Below are 23,280 nucleotides of genomic sequence, written 5' to 3' on the forward strand. Positions count from 1 at the left end.
AAAAAAAAAAAAAAAAAAAAAAATTCTAGCTATCACAGTCACCCTGAACTCCTCAATCACTGCCTGCCCTGTTCTGCTTGACTTCTTTCCTGTGCCAATCTCGAGCATGCCTCCTGCAGAAAGCCAGGGTGATCATAGGGCTCACCTGGTTTGTTTCTATTCTTGCTAGGATCACAGTCCTGCACTGCCTGTTCTCCAGTTTCTAAAACAGTTGCTTTATATATTGTGTCTAGTTTTTTAGTTTCTCATGGTGGGAGGGCAAGTTCTATAACAATTCCTCCTTCAAGGGCAGAAATAAAAGTCATAGTGCATTAAAAATCTTTTAAATAAAAGTGGCTTACAGAAAAGTGCGAGTTATTTTCATGTATGTTAATCTCTTTACTATGTTAAATATGAGCAACTGTTATGAGACGGATAAGGGAAAGTTGATACAAAGATAACTGATAGTAGTTATTGAAGTAACAACTTACTGATTTCAACAAAGTCTGTATACTCAGCTATTACCAAGATTCTTACTATTGGTGACTGTGTGGGAAGATGGATGAGAAAATGAGGAGTATTTCTATAGCTCTTGGTAGTTTCATTTTTTTCATAGTTGCTATTTTTTCATGTTTCTCAAAGAAGTTCTGTTTTATCTGGCCTTCTACACTGCCTTGTCTTGTGTTAGGCTGGTGCCAGTGCTGACTTTCATAGTGCTCTTAACTCAGTAGTTCAGAAGCCTACCTTTATATTCCTTTTGTCTTCCAGTTGATTAGTGTCCACATTTAGTCTGTTGAACTTTTTTTTAAGACAGGATCTCACTTTGCTTGCCCCGGCTGGAGTGTAGTGGCATGATCATAGCTCACTGCAGCCTTGACCTCCTGGACTGAGGCAATCCCGCAGCCTCAGCCTCCTCAACAGCTGGGACTATAGGTGTACACCACCACATATGGCTAATTAAAAAATATATATTTATAGAGACAGGATCTCATTATGTTGTTCAGGCTGGTCTTGAATACTGGCCTCAAGCGACTCTCTCACCTTGGCCCTCCAAAGTGCTGGAATTACAGGCATGAGCCGCTGCACTCAGCCATTTGGACATTTACTAAGTATTTGGTAGGAGTCAGATTGGCTTTGGCTGATTATCAGGTTGTTGCTTTAGTTACTCAGAGCCCTTTATTTATTTTTATTTTTATTTTTTGAGTACAAGTCTCACTCTGTCACCTAGGCTGGAGGGCAGTGGCACGTTCCTGGCCACTGCAACCTCTATCTGCTGGGCTCAGGTGATCCTTCTGCCTCAGCCTTCCAAGTAGCTGGAACTACAGGCACACGCTACCACGCCTGGCTAATTTTTGACTCTTGTAGAGATGGAGTCTCACCAAGTTGTCCAGGCTGGTCTTGAACCCGTGGGCTCAGGCAGTCTTCTCACCTCGGCCTCCCAAAGTGCTAGGATTATAGGTGTGAGCCACTGTGCCTGGCCTTCAGAGCCCTTTAGTTATGTATGCATGCAGACATGATTATCCATTTCTTCAATGCTTTGATTCTATTGCATGCTTTCTCTATATAATTCTAACATATATTACATGTTATAATCCCAGGGCCAGGACTAGGGTGAGGAAAGAGAGGTACCCAGAGCACAGAATGTAAAGAGGCACTCACTTTCAAGTCTAGCTCTTCACTTGAATGACTCTGAGAGTGAGCGCCTCCTTAAATTTTGTGCCTAAGGCACCTTTCTTGCCTCACTTTTGTTCTGTTCCTAAATAACACTGACCACCGCTAGTAATAGACACCTGTGTAACTAAGTCCTTAATATGAACTTGTAAGTGTACTTATTTGATTTAGAACATGTTTTGACTTCATCTAAGAAAACAGAGGTGAAGTAATATTTCAGAAAAATCAATGCCATGCCTGAAATAGTTCAACTGCCCAAGGTTTATCCATAAGCCACATTAGCCAGAATTTTGGACCATGTTATTTGGGTTGCCCACAGTAGATCACCGTTGTACTTCTGTTCCACTATTTCCTATCATGGCATGGCTTGTCATTAGGAAGTTTCTTCTAGCAGAATTCCTCACATGATTAAAATTTTTGGTAATCTTGACTACTGATACTATGTTACACAAAATCACTTGGCTTTGGCAAACAATTGGTTAGAAAAATGGATGTACCTGTAATCTGCATGAGGTTAGATTGTAATCTGCATGAGTCTGTATTGCTGCCAGCTTAGTAGGGGAAATATTCCAGCTTGTTCAGCTCCCTGTTCTTCTGGTCCCACAGTCCTCACACTGTCCCCAAGAAACACCTTGGAGGTGATTGGGAGATGAGGTGTTGAGACTTTGCACCATCCACCCTCCCCATTTCCTGCATATACTTCCTCTTTGTTTGTTTTTGTGTGTGTGCATGTATTTAATGAACTGGAATTCAGTGTAAAAGGTCTACATGGCAGGAAGTCATTGAAAAGGGAAACCATTGATGAATGTGGAGCAGTATTTCTGTAACCTAAAAATATCCTGAGCCAAAAAACACTCTTGCTTCCTCTCTTCCACTCACTAGATGGCTTTCTCACCCTCCTAAAAATCTGTCATCAAAATAGCCTCAAATGTTAGTGCTCAGGGATCTTTACAGAGCAGTAGTCTTTGTTTTTATATCATCTGAAAATGTTTTCATTCTTTATTTTCAGATGCCAGTGAGAGCAGGTGCCAGCAGGAGAAGACACAGTTTGGAGTCGGCCTGAGATCTGGGGGAGAAAATCACCTCCAGCTTCTTGAAGGAACCCCCTCTATCCAGACATGTTGGGCTGCCTGCTGCCAGGACTCTGCCTGCCATGCCTTTTGGTGGCTAGAAGGGATGTGCATTCAGGCCAACTGCAGCAGTCCCCAGAGCTGCCGGGCATTTAGGACAGACTCTTCCAATTCCATGCTGGTGTTTTTAAAAAAATTTCAAACTGCAGATGATTTGGGTTTTCTACCTGAAGATGATGTGCCACATCTTCTGGGGCTAGGTTGGAGCAGGGCATTTCGGAGGAAGCAAAGCCTCCCCAGAACTCCGCTCAGACCTGCTGTATCTTCCAGTGACCAGCAGAACTTAATCAGGAAACTTCAGAAGAGAGAGAGTCCCAGTGATAAAGAAGTTACACCTATAGTGACACAGCATTCTAAAGTGAATGACTCCAAGGAACCAGGTGATCTGGCTACCAGTGGCTCTGCAGAGGTAAGGATATTATGAATAAGGAGCACAGAAACTGTTAAATCTGTTCTTATATGTGGCACACATGAGCAGTGAAGCTGATGCTTGTGGGCAGTGCTCATAGGCTGAGCAGTGTATGTATAAAGTTGCTTGGTATCATCCTAATTGGTGCTACCCAGATTCACAAGGGTAATTTGACCTTAGAGATTGTTCACTCCATGCAGATCTGGCCATTATTTTGGTAAAAGCAGAAAGCTGCTCATTATCTAGTCTAAGCTGGTTCTTGGCTACAGGTAAGTGCAGTTGTGTGGGTGTTAGTCTCCACCAACAGCTCTGCAGTGTTTTCTGCCAGATTGCAAAACATTTGATTGATGTGGTTGCAGTCAAGTTCTCCTCCTCCATCTCCTGCCTGTAAACACATTCCTTATGAGGTAGTTTCTATTCCAGTTTGAATTAACCATGCCTGATAGTGCAGATTAAGATCTGACCTGCTGGGCTGGAGAGTAGGATGTGGCCATTAGCCAAGAGATCTCTGGAGTGAATTCTCGCCAAGCTGTGTATGCCAAGGGAGATACCACCAATAGAGTTTATTCTGCTTATTATGTTTCTTCACTGTTGATCTTCCTGGGCAAATGATTAAAAAGAATGACTCACTCTATGCTCAGGCTCCCTTGATTTCTATGATTTATTTTTATATTTGTTTTGTCCTAGTTGTCTGTATCAAGTTGAAGCCAGAGTGGGCTACTACATGCCAGGCACTGTGTGTGTTAATCATTATACTGTTATTTTGTTTAATTTTTATAGCAATATATCCAAGTATGTAGTATTAGCTCTGTTTTACACATGAGAAAACTGAGACCCAAAGAGGTTAAACAACTTGCAGCTAGAATTGGAACCCAGATTTAATGTTAAGAAAAAAGCTTTTTAGTGCAGTATTAGAGAACAGTCTTAGGTTTAATATGCCCATAAACATTTATGGAAATCTATTATCAATGTCAGGTACTGTTCTAACCACTAGAGATACAAAGTTGAACAAGACATGGTCCATACCTTCAGGAGTTTACAGTCTAGTCGATATTGAGACATGAAGCTAGGTCTTTACAATAGTGTATAATTACTGCATTAACAGACTTGTAAGACAATACAGTAAGAACACAAAGAGGAAGTGGCACTTGAGCAGGCAGGTGTAGTAGAGACTAAGATGTCAAATTAGGTTACTCTAAGGAAAGAAAGTTTAAGCTGAGATTTGAAGTACGAGTAGGAAAAGAAACAGATTAAGAGTATTTTAGGTAGAGGAAATAACAATTTCTTTTTTCTTTTCTTTCTTTTTTTTTTTGAGTGGGCGTCTCACTCTGTTGCCCAGGCTGGAGTGCAGTGGCACACTCACAGCTACCCCAGCGTCGACCTGCTGGGCTCTGGTGATCCTTCCGCCTCAGTCTTCCAAGTAGCTGGAACTACAGTCACGCACTACTATGCCCGGCTAATTTTTTATTTATTGTAGAGATGAAATCTCACCAAGTTACCCAGGCTGATCTCCAACCCGCGGGCTCAGACAAGCCACTCATCTTGGCCTCGCAAAGTGCTGGATTATAGGCTGAGCCACCAAGCCCGGCTGGAAATAACAATTTCTAAGTGTGTTAGGTACCTTAGAGCATGGCAGGATCAAGAAATTGAGAGAGACTGGTCTTGTTGGGCAGAGAAAAGAGAGTTGGTGGTAAAAGAAGAGACCTGAGAGGTGTGCAGTGCCATGAGCCTTTCTTAAGATATTGGTCCTTATCTTAAGATCAATGGGAGATCATTAAAGAGTTTTAAGGAGGGAATAACATAACAGATATGTTGCTATGTAGTAAATAGACTGGAAAAGGGCAAGAATGTACAGTTGACCCTTGAGCAACGCAGAGTTTGGGGTACCAACATCCTTCCCAGTTAGAAATTTGCATATAACTTCTGACTCCCAAAACTTAGCCAATAGTCTGTTATTGACCAGAAACCTTACTGATAACATAAACAGTTGATTAAAACATTTTATATGTTATATGTATTATATGCTATGTTTTTGCAATAAACTAGATAAATTTAAATGTCATATGTATTATATACTATATTCTTATAATAAAGTAAACCAGAGAAAAGAAAATGTTATTAAGAAAATAATAAGGAAGAGAAAATATATTTACTATTCATTCAGTGGAAGTAGATGATCATAAAGGTCTTCATCCTCATCATCTTCATGTTGAATAGATGGAGGAGGAAGAGGAAGAGGGAGTACTGGTTTTACTGTCTCAGAGACAGGAGAAATGGAAGATAATTCACATGTAAGTAGGCCTGTGAAGTTCAAACCTGTGTTGTTCAAGGGTCAACTGTATATGCCTGATAAAGTAGTCTCTTGAAGCAAGAGAACCATCGCACTAAAGAAGGAGGTTATTAAAGGATAGCTTCACTGGGAAAAGAAATTTAAAAACAAAGAGAGCTGGGCACAATGCCTGTATTCCCAGCACTCTGGGAGGTGGAGGCAAGAGGTGAGCCCAGGGGTTTGAGACCAGCCAGAGCAACTTGACGAGACCTCATCTCTATGATAAAATTTAAAGAAAAAAATTAACTAGATGTGGTGGCGCATATCTGTAGTTCCATCTACTTGGAAGGCTGAAACAGAAGAATCATCTGAGTTCAGCAGGTCAAGACTATGGTGGCTGTGATAGTGCTGCTGCATTCCAGCCTGGACAATAAAGTGAGACTCTGACTCAAACAAACAAACAAACAAAAATAGAAAGAAAGATAAAAAGAGAAAGAAAGAAAATAAAAGAAAAAGAAGGAAGGAAGGAAGAAGGGTAGGTTATAAATACAGCAAAGAGGATAAACAACAAATCCTTTAGAGCTGTGGTTCTAGGCCGGGTTTGGTGGCTCAGCCTGTAATCCCAGCACTTTGGAAGGCCGAGGTCAGTGGATTGCCTGATCCTGTGGGTTCGAGACCCACCTGGGCAACTTGGCGAGACCTCATCTCTATAGTAAAATAAAAAAATCAGCCGTGCATGGTAGCGCGTGCCTGTAGTCCCGGCTACTTGGAAGGCTGAGGTGGAAGGATCGCCGGAGCCCAGCGGGGCGAGGCTGCGGTGGCTGGGAGCGGCCACTGCACTCTAGTCTGGGCGACAGAGTGAGACTCCAACTCAAAAATAAATAAATAAATAAAACCAGATTTCTCAACTGGGCATGGTGGTTCACACCTGTGGAGGCGGAGGTGAGAGGATTGCCTGAACCCAGGGGTTTGAGACCAGCCCAGGCAACTTGGTGAGACCTCGTCTCTGCAGTAAATTAAAAAAAAAAAATTAGACTGGCATGGTGGCGCACATCTGTGGTTCCAGCTACTTGGAAGGCTGAAGTGGAAGGATCACCTAAGCCCAGCAGGTTGAGGCTGCAGTGGCTATGAGCATGCCATTGTACTCGTCTGTGTGACAGTGAGACTCTGACTCAAAAACTCCCCCCCAAACCCCAGATTGCTCTTCCTTTCTTGCTCTGAGGAGATGAAAAAAAGGAAAAACATATTACTGGTCCCCAATTCCAGAATTTTTGACTCAGGACTGGAGTAGGATGAGAGAATTTGCATTTGCAGCAGGTTTCTGGAGAGAGTGCCAATGCTGCTGGCCCAGGGATCACACTTTGAGAACCACTGCTTTATAGGGCAGGGAAATTAGAATATCAAGCACAGAACACAAGATCAACCTTAAGCAGGATACTTCTTTGATTATGATAGGGAGAGAGGATTGGGTGAGATGCAGCTAAGGTGGGTTTATAGGTTGAGTAGAAGGAAATTGTTATGGTTCTAATCTTGTTACTGTTTTTTTTTTTCCCCCTGAAGCATGAGAGATTATTTGTGCAGAGTAGTAACAGAGATAGGTAGGGTAGAGGTAGATGGTTAATTAGACAGAAAAATTAGAGGTTTGAGGAGAGTAGTCAAAGTCTGAAATAGCTATTGTGAAGGATAGGAGATGGCAAACTAGGTAAGGAAATAGATTTCTGTGTAGCCTTGAAGATGGAGACTATGCGTTTATAACAGTGGTATTGATCTTTACAGTTGTGTGGTTCTCCTTAGTAGCTCTCAGCATCCCTGTTAAGAAAAGGCTGAGCCGGGCATGGTGGCTTACACCTGTAATCCCAGTACTTTGGGAGGTGGAGGTGAGAGGATTGCCTGAGCCCATGGGTTTGAGACCAGCCTGGGCAACATAGTGAGACCTCATCTCTACAATAAATAAAAAAATAATATGGGCGTGGTGGCACATGCTTATAGTCCCAGCTACTTGGAAGACTGAGGTGAAAGGATCACCTTAGTCCCAGCAGGTCGAGGCTGTGATGGTTGTGAGCCACTGTACTCTAGCCTGGGCAACAGAGTGAGGTTCCAACTCAGAAAAGAAAAGGCTGATAGTTTGATTCATTCAAGATGGGAACTTTGCAAGGTAGTTTGTACAGAAGAATATTGGGTGGCTGGGTGTGGTGACTCAATCCTGTAATCCCAGCACTTTGGGAGACTGAGGTGAGAGGATTGCCTGAGACCAGAGGTTTGAGACCAGAGGTGACGAGACCTCATCTCTATAATATATTTTTTTTAAAAATTAGCCAGGTGTGGTGGCTTGCGCCTGTAGTTTCACTTTGAAGGCTTGGGCCCAGCAAGTTGAGGCTGCGGTGGCTGTGAGCATGCCACTGCACTTTAGCCTGGGCAACACAGTGAGACTCCAACTCAAAACAAACAAACAATCAAACAAAAAAAAAAGAGAGAAGGATATTGGAGTATAGAAATTGAGATTGTTGTCAGAGAGTGAATTAAAGAGAGCATATAAGAAGGTACAAAAAGAGGCAAAGGTAGGAGGGAGCTACAGAGATTAGTAAAGTTTGGCATTTAGAGGTTTCCATGATGGAAAGCAGATGTAAGAGGAACAGGTAAATGTGAGTCCTGAAAGGTCAGAAGGTAGTGGTCAGAGTATGAGATATTCAAATTTAAGATTGTGGAGGTAGAGAAGTTCTGATGATGACAGGATTTAGGGTGAGCTGTGGAAGAGGGTTGCTCGAGTAGAGTGGAGAAGTTTATTGGAGACAAGGAGCTCAATAATTCATCAAGCTCAAAGAACATATTAAATGAGTTATCCATGTGGACGTTGAGATAGTCTTTAATGATAGTGATAGTGGTGGTAGGGATGATGATACCAGGAATAACTAATGTTTACTGAGCACTTACTATGTTCCAGGTACCATTCTAAGCCCTGTACATATATTGGCTCTTAATCTGTACAACAAATTCTGTGAACTACCATTATTGTCACTATTTTTTTTTTAATTTGGAGTCTCACTCTGTCACCCCTGCTGAAGTGCAGTGGCATACATATGGCCACCGTAGCCTCAACCTGCTGGGCTCAGGTGATCCTTCCACTTCAGCCTTCCAAGTAGCTGGAACTACAGGCTTGTGCCACCACGCCCAGCTAATATTTTTAAAGTTTTATTTTAGAGATCAGGTCTCGCCATGTTGCCCAGGCTGGCCTCAAACCTGTGGGCTCAGGCAATCCTCTTGCCTCAGCCTTCCAAAGTGTGGGATTACAGGTATGAGCCAACACACTCAGCTTACTGTCATTATTTTATAAATGAGGGAACTTGGGAAAAATTAAGGAACATGGCCAAGGCAACACAGCTAGTGTATGTAGACCCAAGACTTGAACCCAGGCAGTCTGAGTCTATCCATACTCTGTCCTCTTGACCCTCTTAGTCTTTAGGCAGGATTTGGGATGAGGAGGAATTTTTTAAAGCCAGATGTCAAAGCCATCAGTAAAGAAGGAGGAGTGATGAGTAAGTTGGGAGATGACAGCTATGATGAAAGTTGAAGTATAGTGCAGCAAGGTGGCAAAGGAGAAGAAAGGGGTTTTTACAAGGAGTTAGAAAAGTAATGATTTGCAAGAGGAAAGGGGAGCAAAGAAAATAGCTTCAATGAACTGCAGGATAATTATGGCTGTTGAAATTATAAATGGACCAGTAAGATTAGACATATGTAGATTTAGACCTGAAGATCATCTCTTAGACAGTGGAGAAAACTCAAACTCAGGCCTTGCAGAATTCAGGTGTATGCTGGTAGAAAGATCCTGAGGATGTATTGACTGGAGAATTCTTTCTTCTTGTTTACCAGCAGTGGTTAGTAGCAGTAAATTTCTGTTAGTGAACAGGATTTCAAGAGCTTTGTGGTCTAACATAGAGAGCTGGTGGACATGGGAGGAGGAATATTGAATTTAAACTCTGAACGCCAGAAGTGGGAGTGGGCTTTTGCTGCAGGTAGTGTTGCACAGAGGCATTACATAGTTTGGCATTACATATTGAGAACTGCAAGTATTGCTAAAAAATGGGACAAAGCAAAGTCTTCAGATCCAGACAAGTTATATTTGACTGTATATGCCATACCTAGGAGCTTGATTCTTACCCTGAAGACCATGAATGGCTTGAGAAGGGTGGTAAGATTGCCTTGTGCATTCATAATTGTTAACTGGTAGGCATTTCTTTTGGAAGAGAACTTGGAGTTCAAACTCCTGCTTAATGCACTAGGAAAAGGAAGAGAAATATATGTACTGCAGATCTTCTAATTAGAAATGACTGGCTAGCACACTAGTTTCTAGTTTGTACTGTTTTCACTAAGGTAGGTCAAGCAATTCTGCATCCAAAGTGCAGAGAAAATGTACCATAAGTTGCTCTTTTCTTGCCTGAAATGCCTGCAGAGCTGCAAAGGCATTTGATTATCAGTCTGTGTTTTTCATTCTTTTGGAAACATACATATATTGTATCTAAAAGCAGGTACTATGGACCTTTTGGAATTCCCAAAGTGGGAAGGAACATCATCAATTTATTCCTTTTTCTCACCTTAAAGAGGGAAAAGGCCAGGCTCAGTGGCTCAGCCTGCAATTCCAGCATTTTGGGAGACCGAGGCCAATGGATTGCCTGAGCCCGCGGGCTCAAGACCAGCCAGGGCAACTTGGCAAAACCTTGTCTCTACAATAAATTAAAAAAAAAAAAATTAGCCAGGCGTGATAGCGCATGCCTGTAGTTCCAGCTACTTGGAAGGCTGAGGCAGAAGGATTGCCGGAGCCTAACCGCTCAACGCTGGGGTGGCCGTGAGTGTGCCACTGCACTCCAGCCTGGGCAACAGAGTGATACTCTAACTCAAAAAAACAAAAAACAAAAAAAACAAGGAGGAGCTTGTCCTGCTTGGTTTAAGTACTTCACTCTTTCTGTGCCGTGAGTTGTTGGCAAGAGGAGCATGAGGCTTGTTGATTGGGTCCTGGAATGTGTACATGACAAGCAGTTCAGCCACTGGCAATTAATTGCTGCCAGTCCTGCTATGTGAAAGAGGAAGTGCCTTCTTTGAGCCCAGGGAATGAAAGTCTACTTAGGTTTCCCCACATTTAAGGTTGAGGTGGTCTCTCTCTGTCATCATCTCTCTATTTGTCAATAATCACTGCATTTCAACTCCTAGCAAGTCAGTGGCTTTCTGCAGAACAAATGACTGAGAGGAAAACGAGTCAAGCACCTGGACAGCTCTCTGCTGCCTTTTTTTTACTGAGGCGAACTCCTGTGCTGGCTCCACGTAAGGCCCGAGCTTACCTCTTATTAGAGGAGAGAGGCGTGGGGTGTGGGCAGCACCAGAAAATAACCTTACATAACCAATGACAGAAATCCAAGCAGTGCTGTTTCTTTTTGTTGTGTGTGTGTGTTTGGTGTGCTTTTCAGAATTTTTTACTTACTTGCTTGTTTTTGTTTTTTATTTTTAAATGTTTTCTTTAAATCCTTTAGGCTTGTGAAATTTTTGCCAAGTGCTCATTTATTCTACTGACTACTAATTCCTAACAAATGTGGAATCCCTTAGGGTCTAGTTTTTTCCATATTCTCATTCTCAGTTATCTTACAAGGCCCCCATCTAGACCTCAGGCTTCAATAATTTGTGTTTCTTACTCCTCAGTGACCTAGGCTCTTCTAACACCATGTGCATATATTCACTACGTACTCACTCATTCTAATCTAATGGTTTTCTTGCACCAGCAGAAAAACTGGGCAGCCTGCTTCCTTGTTGTGTGTGTGAACATGACAGAAATCCCTATAATTGTTTTCTTCCTTTTCCAAAAGTATTAGTTCTTGAACCACAACACCTTTTCTTATTTTTTCATTCATAACTACCTACTTTCTCCTGTTATCTAAGAATTCTAGCTCTTTAATCTACTTACCTGGTTTTTACTATGTGCAATGAGTTTGAAATTGTATTTTTTGGCTACTTTGTAAGCTAATTTATTGTCTTAGCCCATTCAGGCTGCTATAACAAAATACCATAAACTAGGTGGCTTATAAACAACAGAAATTTCTTACATTGCTGGAGACTGTGAGAAATCTGCCAGATGAAGGTGCTGAAAGATTTGATGTTTGGTGAGGGACCACTCTGCATAGATAGCACCTTCTAGCAGGCCGACAAGCTCTCTCAGGCCTGTTGTTTTATAAGAGTCATGATCCTACTCAAGAGGATTTACCCTCATGACCTAATTACCTTCCAAGGCTCTACCTACTAATACTATCACCTGGGGGGTTAGGATTTCAGCATATGAATTTTGGGAGCACGCAAACATTCAGTCTATAGCACTTACAAAGCAAGAGGTGATGGGGATTGTGGTGTAAGTCCAATAGCAAATCCTTACTAACTGGCAGAACTTGAGCATCTCTTAGTTAACAGGCTTTATCTCTCTCCCTTTCCCCTTTCATGGATGATCTTAGGTTCTGTAAGTAGACGCTCAGAAGATATAACTTCATTACTAATTACTATAAAGATAAACACTGCCATATTCTCCAGTCTGAGCTTTAGTTGGTGAGAATTGAGATGGGATGGGTCTTTAAACCCCACTGGGTTTGCTACTGCAGAAGAGATTGTCTTTCCTTTAGTTGGATGTTTATTAGTGACCATAGTGAGCTTTTGTTTTATTTCAGTAAAACAAAACTTTGAGAACTTTGTATCTCAAAGTGTGTTGAAAGCTGAATTTTTGTGAATTGTTTTTAAATATTAAGTAGACACTACGATAGCATGTGTCTTACCGAGCAAGGTCCCTACCTGGATTGTGATTATAAAACCAGATGATGTTCTCTTTCCCAGAGGTTTGTGCTTTTCTGTGGTGAGTGGTGGTGGGCAGGGCAGACTCGCTGCTACCAACTGTCACTGCCCTTCCAAGGAATTGAGCCCACCCTGGGTCTTGTGTGCCATGCAGGTTCCTTCTCAAAGTAGACTAGTGATAGAGGGTTTTGTTTTGTTATCTTGAATTATGGTATTAATCACTAGGTCTGGCTTGCTTGATTTGGAGAGGGTAGCCTCAAAATAGGGACAGGGAAGAAGGGAGAAGGAAGAAAAAGAAGAGAACTGGAGAGATGGAGAAAGAGAATGTGAATTGAAACTTTTCATCATTCTGACTAAGGGTTCTTGAAGAAAAAAACAGATATATCCACCTGGGGTATGATTATATGACATATGGTTTGTTCAGAATTGGGTTAGTTTTTATTCTTTCTATCAAATGCCAGAAAAAATTGCGCAAGGAAATTCCACTCAACCCTATATCATCCCCTAAAGTTTTTCAGTATTACTTCATAGTTTCTGAAGTAAAACAATTTGTTCCATGTCTCCTTTCTGTTTCCTTAAAAATGAGTACAGTACATAATTTTTAAAAATGATAAACAAGCCTTTTCTTTAAAAATAAAAATCTGTCTGCCTAACTTTAAAATATTCACACTGTTCTACTTCTGGGAATCTATTCTAAAGCAATAATTTCTAAAGAAAGAAAGAGTTTTGCACACAATGGTGAGATGCTATTTGTTTCCTGTAAAAACGGGAAGTAGTCTGTTTAAGAAGGGGGAAATGGACATTGTGCAACCATTATAAGTACATGTTTAGGTGGATAGATGGCTTTTGTATTACTTACTCCCTTCTACTTTCCACTTCAGCCACACTGAATGCTTGTTCTTCTGTGGAAACCTTACTTTTTTTTTTTTTTTTTTTGAGTTAGAGTCTCACTCTGTTGCCCAGACTGGAGTGCAGTGGCCACTCCCGACCACCGCAGCCTTGACGTGCTGGGCTCTGGCGATCCTTCCACCTCAGCCTTCCTGTAGCTGGAACTACAGGCGCGCACTACCACACCTGGCTAATTTTTTGATTTATTGTAGAGATGAGGGCTCGCCAAGTTGCCCAGGCAGGTGTCGAACTCGCGGGCTCAGGCAATCCACTCACCTCAGCCTCTCAAAGCGTGGGATTACAGGCAGAGTCACCGAGCCCGGCTAGAAACCTTACTTTTTTTAAAACATCGTTTTTGATGTATAATTGTCATATCATAAACTGTACATGTTTAGCCGGGTACAGTGGCTCACGCTTGTGATCCCAGCACTTTGGGAGGTGAGTCAAGAGAATTGCCTGAGCCTAGAGGGTTGAGGTAGTCTGGGCAATTTGGTGAGACCTTATCTTTACAATAAATCAAAAAATTATCCCGGCATGGTGGCCTGTAGTTCTGGCTACTTGGAATGCTGAAGCAGAGAATTGCCTGAGCCCAGTGGGTTGAGCCTGTGGTGGCCGTGAGCATGCCACTGCACTCCAGCCTGGACGACAGAGTGAGACTTCTACTCAAGAAAAAACAATTGTGCATGTTTAAAGTGTGCAATTTGGTTAGTTTTAAGAGAAATATATATATACACTTACATATTCACCATAAAAAGATAATGAACGTATCTATCAGCTCCAAAGTTTCCTCCTCCTCCTTTGGGATCTGCCCCTGTCACCTCCTGCCCTATATAACTATTTACTTTTAGTTATTGTAGATTTTCTATAATTTTAAAATAATTATAGAAAGTTACGTACAAATTTCTTTTTAACAACTTTATTGAGGTATAATTTACATACCATAATACTCATTTCTTTTAAGCAGTTCTATTTCAGTAAAAGTATAGAGTTGTTTATCATTAGCACACTCTAGTTTGAAAACGTTCTCCCTAGCCAGGCTCGGTGGCTCAGCCTGTAATCCCGTGCTTTGGGAGGCTGAGGTGAGTGGATTGCCTGAGCCCACGGGTTCGAGACCCACCCGGGCAACTTGGTAAGACCTCATCTCTACAATAAATCAAAAAATTAGCCGGGCGTGGTAGTGCGCGCCTGTAGTTCCAGCTGCTTGGAAGGCTGAGGTGGAAGGATCGCCGGATCCCAGCAGGTCAAGGCTGTGGTGGCCGGGAGCGTACCACTGCACTCCAGTCTGGGCAACAGTGAGACTCCAACTCAAAAAAAAAAAAGAAAGAAAGCATTCTCCCAAAACTTCCCTTGTCCCCATTTACCCAAAAGTTTCTGTATACCATTCTTATTCTCACTCTCACCCTTAGACATCCATTGATCTGCTGTCTCTATAAATTTGCTTTTTCTGGACTTTGTACATAAGTGGAGCCGTGCGATATGTAGTCTTTTGTGCCTGACTTCTTTAACTTAGCATGATGTTTTTATGCTCATCTATATTGTAATATGTGCCCATAATTGGCTTCTTTTAATTGCTGACTAGTACTCCATTGTATAGATATATATCATAATTTGTCCATTCATCTGTTAATGAATATTGAGTTATTTCTAGATTTGTTTATTGTAGTTAAAGCTACTAGGAACATTTGTGTACAAGTCTTTGAATGACATATGCTTTACTTTCCCTTGGGTAAATACGTGGGAATGGAATAACTGGGTTATATCATAGGCATATATTTAACTTTTGACAAAACCGTCCAGCTGTTTTCTAAAGTGGTTGTACCATTTTACATTCCCATTGGCAATGTATGAAAGTTCTAATTGCTCCACATTCTTGCCAACACTTGGTGAATCGTTTTTATTTTTATTTATTTATTTATTTGAGTTGGAGTCTCACTGTCGCCCAGACTGGAGTGCAGTGGCCGCTCCCGGCCACCGCAGCCTCGACCTGCTGGGCTCTGGCGATCCTTCTGCCTCAGCCTTCCAAGTAGCTGGACCTACAGGCGAGGTCTCGCCTGCCCGGGCGGGTCTTGAACCCGCAGGCTCAGGCAATCCACTTACCTCAGCTTCCCAAAGGCACAGGATTACAAGCTGAGCCACCGAGCCCGGCTGAATCTTTTTTATTTTATTTAAGTTTATTTATTTATTTTTTGAGTCAGAGTCTCACTCTGTTGCCCAGACTGGAATGCAGTGGTACTTTCATAGCCACCACAACCTCAAATCACTGGGCTCAGGCTATCCCTCCAAGTAGCTTCCAAGTAGCTGGAACTACAGGTGTGAGCCACCACGCCTGGCAAATTTTTTTATTTATTGTAGAGATGAGGTCTTGTCAAGTTGCCCAGGCTGGTCTCAAACCCTTGGGCTCAGGCAATCCTCTCACCTCCGCCTCCCAGAGTGCTGGGATTACAGGTGTAAACCACTGTGCCTGACTCTTTTTTAATCTTATTTTATTTATTTATTTATTTATTTATTTATTTATTTATTTATTTTTTGAGTTGGAGTCTCACTCTGTCGCCCAGACTGGAGTGCAATGGCCATTCCCGGCCACCGCAGCCTCGACTTGCTGAGCTCCGGTGATCCTTCCGCCTCTGCCTTCCAAGTAACTGGAACTACAGGCGCGCGCTACCACGCCCGGCTAATTTTTTTATTTATTGTAGAGATGAGGTCTCTCCAAGTTGCCCATGTGGGTCTTGAACCCGTGGGCTCAGGCAATCCACTCACCTCAGCCTCCCAAAGGCGCAGGACTACAGGCTGAGCCACCGAGCCTGGCTCTTTTTTTATTTTATACATTGTAATATGTGTGTAATAGTATCCCATTGTGGTTTTGATTTGCATTTCTCTAATGACTAATGATGTTGAACATTCTTCATGTGCTTATTTGGCATCCATACCTTTTAGGGTAAAGTATTTATACTTTTCTCTTAAAAAGTGGATTGTTAAAAGAAAAAAGTGGGTTGTTTTCTTTCATATATATTCTGCATATGAGCCTTTTATCACATATATGATTTGCAAATATTCCCTCCCAATCTGTAGCTTGTCTTTGTATTCTGTTGGCAGTGTCTTTCTTTTTTTTTTTTTAATTTGAGTTGGAGTCTCACTCTGTCGCCCAGGTTGGAGTGCACTGGCATGCTCATGGCCACTCCAGTGTCCACCTGCTGGGCTCCAGTGATCCTTCCACCTCAGCCTTCCTAGTAGCCGAAACTATAGGTGTGCGCCACCATGCCCAGCTAATTTTTTGAAAATTTATTTATTGTAGAGACAAGGTCTCACCATGTTGCCCAGGCTAGTCTTGAACCCACAGGCTCAGGCAGTCCTCTTGCTTTGGTCTCCCAAAGTGCTGGTATTACAGACTTAAACCACCATACCCAGCCAGCAGTGTCTTTCAAAGAATGCATCTTAATTTTGATGAAGTCTAGTTTATTACTTTTTTTTCTCTTATGGATTGTGCTTTTGGTGTTGTATCTGAGAAGGATTTTCTCCTAAGTTTTCTTCCACAAGTTTTAAAGTTTTAGGTTTTATATTTCATTCTAGAATTGTTTTGTACATGGTAGGAATTATGGATGAAATTTTGGGAGGCATATGAATATCCAGTTGTACTAGCACCATATTTTTTCTACCCATTCTCCACTGAATTGCCTTTTCACCTTTATTGAAAATCAATTAACGTCTGGGTGTGGTGGCTCATGTCTATAATCCCGGCACTTTGGGAGGCGGAGGCAAGAAAATTGCCTGAGCCCAGGGGTTCAAGACCAGCTTGGGCAACTTGGTGAGACCTTGTCTCTACAATAAAAAAAAAGTTAGCTGGACAGGGTGGCACTCACCAGTAGTCCCAGCTACCTGAGCCCAGCAAGTTGAGGCTACAGTAGCCATGAGTATGCCACTGTACTCCAGTCTGGGCAACAGAGTGAGATTCTGACTCAAAAGAAAAAAAAGGGAAAAAAAGAAAATCAATTAGCCATATGTTTGTGGGTCTATTTTTGGACTCTATTCAGCTCCATCTATCTGTCTATATTGACACTAGTAACTACACTGTCTTGGTAGCTTTGTAATATATGTTCAAATTAGATTATGTAAATCTCACAACTTTTTTCATCTTTATCAGATTACCCATTTTAAGTTCTTTGACCTTTCATCTAAGTTTTAGAATCATCTAGTCAGTTTCTTTTGAAAAAGCCTTCTGGATTTTTTATTTAGATTGTATTAAGAATTTAGATGAGTTTGGAGAGAAATAGTGGCCTAATAAGAATGTTGAGTTTTCTGATTCATGAGCACAGCATATCTCTCCATTGAGTCAAATCATTAATTTTTCTCTCAACAGCAAGGCACGGTGGCTCACACTTTTAATCCCAACACTTTGGGAGACCGAGGTGAGAGGATTGCTTGAGCCCAGGGGTTTGAGACCGGTCTGGACAACTTGACGAGACCTCGTCTCTACCATAAATCAAAAAAATTAGCTGGATGTGGTAGTGAGCACCTGTAGTTCCAGCTACTTGAAAGGGCTGGGGTGGAAGGATCACCTGAACCCAGCAAATTGAGGCTGCGGTGGATGTAAGCATGCCACTGCACTCTAGCCTGGGTGACAGAATGAGACTACAACTCTAAAATAAACAATAAATTTCTCTCAGCAATGTAGTGTAATTTTTCATGTACAGACCTCGCACATCTTTTGTCAGATTTATTCTTAAGTATTCAATATTTTTGATGCTATTATAATTGATATATTTTAAAAATCCAATTTCTGATTGTTACTAGTGTATAGAAATACAATTGCTGTTTGTGTACTGGTCTTGTATCTTGCTTAACTTATGTATTCGTTCTGTTAACTATTTTTGTAGATTCTATATTTTTTTCTCTGTATAATCATGTCATCTATAATTAAAGACAGTTCTTTTCTGATCTTTTCTTTTCCTTGCCTTATTACAATGGCTAGAATCCCTAGTACAGTGTGGAATAGAAGTGCTAAAAGTGTACATTCTTGTCATGTTCTTGATCTTAGGGGTGAAGAATTCGATTTTCCACTGTTAAGCCTGATGTTAGCTGTAGGGTTTTTTTGAAGATACCTTTTATCAAGTGAAGGGAATTTCTTTCTATTCCTAGTTTGATGTAAATTTTTATCAGGAATAAATGTCAGATTTTGTCAAATGCCTTTTTTTTTTTTTAAACATCTATTGAGTTAATCATATAATTTTTTTTGCTTTTTGTGTCTTAATTTGGTGAATAATGTCATTTATTCTAAACTAACTTTACATTCCTGGCGCAAACCTCACTTAGTCATGATATTATCCTTTTTATATATTTTTATATGTGATTTACTAAAATTTTGTTATACATTTTTGCATTTGTTTTTATGGGGTTTATTGGTCTGTAGTTTTCTTATAATGCCTTTTTCTAGTTTTAATATCCAACTAATACTGGCCTCATAGAATAAGTTGAGAAGTTTTTCTCTTCTTTAATTTTCTGGATGATTGTGTAGAATTGTGTAGAATTGGTATAATTCTCCAGGAAAGTTATCTGAGGTTGGAGTTTTCTTTGTGGGAAACTTTAAACTAGAAATTCAATTTACGGAGTAGATACATAGCTATATAGGCTATCTGTATATTCTTGAGTGAGCTTTGGTAGACTGTTTTTCAAGGAATTTATGCATTCCATCTCAGTAGTCTAATTTATTGGCATAAAGTTCATAACATTTCCTTATTGCCCTTTTAATATCCATAGAATCTGTAACTGTATCATCTCTCATTACTGATACTGGTAATTTGTGTCTTCTCACTCACTTGCTTTCAATGTTTCTCTTGCTCTGGCTCTTGCTTACTCTCTTCTCCTAATTAAACTGAGTAGATTTTCTCAAAGAATCATGTTTTGTTATATTCATTTTCTCTGTTGTTTTTCTGTTTTCAATTTTATTGATTTCTGCACTAACGTTTATTATTGTGATTCCTCAGCTTAATTTGTTTTTCACTTGCTCTTCTGTTTCTAGTTCTTAGAATATAATTTGAGGTCATTGGTTTGAGACTTCCTTCTTTTCTTTTCGTTCTTTTTTTTTTTTTGAGTCAGTCTCACATAGTTGCCAAGGCTGGAGTTCAGTGGCACCATCATGGCTCACTACAGTCTCAAACTCGTGGGCTCAAGTGGTCCTTCCGCCTCTCTTCCCAAGTAGCTAGGACTAAGGCATGCACCACCATGTTGGGCCAAATTTTTTATTTGATGAGGTCTCTTTATGTTGCCCAGGCTGGTCTTGAACTTCTGGATTCAAGCAATCCTCCCGCCTCTGCCTCCCAAAGTTCTAGGATTATAGGCATGAACCACTGCCTGGCTAGATTCCTTCTTTTCTAATGTAGACATTTTAGTGCTATAAATTTCCCTGTTTGACTGGGTGCAGTGGCTATAATAACAGCACTTTGGAAGGTCAAAGTGGGAGAATTCCTTGAGCCTAGAAGTTTGAGACCAGCCTGGACAACATAGTGAGACCTCGTCTCTACAAAAAATACAAAAATTAACCCGGCATAGTGGTGTGCCTGTAGTCCCACCTACTACGGAAGCTGAGGCGGAAGGATCGACTGAGTCCAGGAGGTCAATGCTGCAGTGATCCCAGATTTCACCACTGTGTTCCAATCTGGGCAACAGAGACCCTGTCTCAAAAAATTTTTAAAATAAAATAAATAAACAAACAAACAAATAAACATTCCTCCTAATACTGCTTTAGTTACATGACACAAATTTTGATATTTTCTGTCTCCAGTTCAGAATACTTTTTTTTTTTTAGTTGGAGTCTCACTCTGTCACTCAGACTGGAGTGCAGTGGCTGCTCCCGGCCACCGCAGCCTCGACCTGCTGGGCTCCGGCGATCCTTCCGCCTCAGCCTTCCAAGTAGCTGGAATTACAGGTGCGCGCTACCACGCCCAGCTAATTTTTGATTTATTGTGGAGATGATGTCTCGCCAAGTTGCCCAGGCGGGTCTCGAACCCGTGGGCTCAGGCAATCCACTCACCTCAGCCTCCCAAAGGCACGGGATTACAGGCTGAGCCACCGAGCCCGGCTCAGAATACTTTTTAATTTCTCTTTTGAGTACTCCTTTGATTCTTGGGTTATTTATTTATTTATTTATTTATTTTTGAGTTGGAGTCTCACTCTATCGCCCAGGATGGAGTGCAGTGGCCACTCCCGGCCACCGCAGCCTCAACCTGCTGGGCTCCGGTGATCCTTCTGCCTCAGCCTTCCGAGTAGCCGGAATTACAGGCATGCGCTACAACGCCCGGCTGATTTTTTGATTTATGTAGAGATGAGGTCTCGCCAAGTTGCCCAGGCGGGTCTCAAACCCACGGACTCAGGCAATCCATTCACTTCAGCCTCCCAAAGCGCGGGATTACAGGCTGAACCACCGAGCCTGGCTGACTCTTGGGTTATTTAAAAGTATGTTATATAGTTTTCAAATATTTGGGAAAATTTTCTAGATATTATTGATTGGTAATTTAATTCCATTGTAGCCAGAAAACATTGTATGACTTGAATCCTTTTGAATTTATTTACACCAGTTTTATGGCTTAGAATGTGGTCTCTCCTGGTAAATGTCTCCATGTACACTTGAATATGTATTCTGCTGTTATTGAGTGAGTATAAATATCAATTAGGTCAAATTGGTTAGTGTTGTTTAGGCCTTCTATATCCTTATTTTCTTTCTCCTTCTTCCATCAGTTATTTAGAGTATAATGTAATGAAATACCACATTATAATTGTGGATATATTTGTTTCTCCTCATAATTTAGCCAGCTTTTGCCTCATGTATTCTGAAGTTTATTATTAGATGTGTAAATGTTTAGGACTGTTATTCTTCATGATGAATTGATTGCTTTATTATTATGATATAATCCTCTTTGGTAATATTCTCTTGTCTGGAATCTGTTTTGTCGGATATTAACTTAGCCACTTACACTTTCTTTTGATTGGTATTAGCACAATATATCTTTTTCCATTCTTTTGCTTTTGACCTATTTGTGCCTTTATTTTTAAAGTGAAATTCTGGCCAAGTATGGGGGCTCATTCCTGTAGTCCCAGTGCTTTAGGAGGCCAAGGTGGGAGAATCACTTGAACCCAGGAGTTTGTCACTGCTTTCCAGCTTGGTGACACAGCAAGACTCTAAAATGAATAGAATAGAATTTCTTGTAGACTGTATATAGATAGATTGCTTTTTATCCATTCTGGCAATCTGATTAAATTTAGACCACTTACATTTAATGTGATTGAATTGAAATCTACCAACTTAATATTTATTTGTCTCATGTGTCCTTTGTCCATTTTCCCCATTTTATCCTTTCCTTTGAATTAATTGTGTATTTTTAAATTCCATTTAACCTCCTTTTTTGACTTGTTAGTTGAGGTAGGCAGAATAATGGCCTCTAAGGATGTCAACATCCTAATTTCAGGAACCTGTGAATATATTAAATTACATGACAGAAAGGAATTAAGGTTGCTAATAAACTGACCTCAAAATAGGAAGCCTGTCCTGCAGTTATCCAGGTAGGCCCAATGTAAACACTAAGGTCCTTAAAAGTGGAAGAAGACGATGTAAATCTGGAAGAAAGACACAGAGAGATGTAATATTGCTTGCTTTGCAGTTGGGGGAGGGGGATTATGAGCCAAAAAAGGTGAATGGCATCCAGAAAAAAACAAAGAAATAAATTCTTCCCTAAAGCCTCCAGAAAGGAATGCAGCCCTGCCAACCCCTTGATTTTATCCCACTGAGATTTGTGTTGCATACCCATTCTACAGAAGCATAGGATAATAAATTTGTATTGTCAAAGCTACTATGTTTGTGTCAATTTGTTATAGCAGTGATAAAAATAACTTAATACATAGTTATAATTTTTGGTTGTTTAGTTCTATTGGTTGCTATTGAGTTTATAGTATACATCTTTAATTTATCAAGAATTACTTTAAATAATATTATTTCACCTTTGTTTTTGAAAAATATTTTCAGTGTTTTAACAAATCTAATAAAATATGGAAAATAATAATAATCAAATAAGGGGTGAGGGAGAACAACATCAATAAGGGTACCTGATCTCAAACCATGCAAAGTGGGGACCAAAGGGAGGCCTAGACTTTACCTGTACAATATCCACTTGTATACCTAATCCTGAATTGTATTCCACTTCTTTAAAATAAAATATAAAAATAAAAAATAAAATAAAATAAAAAACAAATCTAAGTTGGCAGGTTTCTTTCTTTAGTTTTTTTTTTTTTTGATAGAGATGAGGTCTCACTATGTTGCCCAGGCTGGTCTTGAATTCCTGGACTCAGGTAATCCTACTACCTTGGTTTCCCAAAGTGCTGGGATGACAGGCGTGAGCCATTGTACCTGATCCTTTTTCGTTTCCAGTACTTTAAAGATATTGTGCCAATGTCTTCTAGCTTGCATTGTTTAAGTTAAGAAATAATTTTTCTTTGTTTCTTTATATATGATGTGTCTTTTTTCTCTGGCTGCTTGTGCGATTTTTTTCTTTATCGCTGTTTTAAGAAATTTGATTATGTTATTCCTTGGTGTAGTTTTATGTTTGTGTACTTGGGGCTTGTTGAATTTCTTTTATCTGGGCTAGATGTGGATTTATAGTTTTCATCAAACTTGGAAAATTATTTACCATTATTTCTTTAAATGTTTTTCTGTCTTCCCTTTGAGAACTCTAGTTACAAGCATATTTGGCTACTTGAATTTGTTTCACAGATTTCTGATGCTCTGTTCATTTATTTTCAGTCTTTTTTCCTCTCTGTGTTTCATTTTGAATAGTTTCTATTGGAATTCTTCAAGTTTACTAGACTTTTCTTCTGCATTGTTTAATCTGCCACTAAATCCCTATAGTGTGTGTGTTTTTAAAAAAACTTAGTCAGCCGGGCTCGGTGGCTCAGCCTGTAATCCCGCGCCTTTGGGAGGCTGAGGTGAGTGGATTGCCTGAGCCCACGGATTCGAGACCCGCCTGGGCAGCGAGACCTCATCTCTACAATAAATCAAAAAATCAGCTGGGCGCGGTAGCACGCGCCTGTAATTCCGGCTACTTGGAAGCTGAGGCGGAAGATCGCCAGAGCCCAGC

At 40.7% G+C, this 23,280-nt stretch overlaps 1 protein-coding gene across 2 annotated transcripts in view; it reads left to right on the forward strand.

Moving 5' to 3' along the window:
• Positions 1-23,280, forward strand: part of KIAA0319L (KIAA0319 like) — a 122,332-nt gene that overhangs the window by 46,020 nt on the left and 53,032 nt on the right. For both annotated transcript variants that reach the window (XM_008069195.2, XM_008069196.2), the window contains exon 3: positions 2,660-3,189. In XM_008069195.2, the coding sequence (XP_008067386.1) occupies positions 2,660-3,189 (530 nt within the window). The remainder of the gene's footprint in view (positions 1-2,659; positions 3,190-23,280) is intronic.

This window comes from Carlito syrichta, unplaced genomic scaffold (genome assembly GCF_000164805.1).
Source record: "Carlito syrichta isolate Samal-C Ts95f unplaced genomic scaffold, Tarsius_syrichta-2.0.1 Scaffold311852, whole genome shotgun sequence".
NCBI classification, from domain to species: Eukaryota; Metazoa; Chordata; class Mammalia; order Primates; family Tarsiidae; genus Carlito; species Carlito syrichta.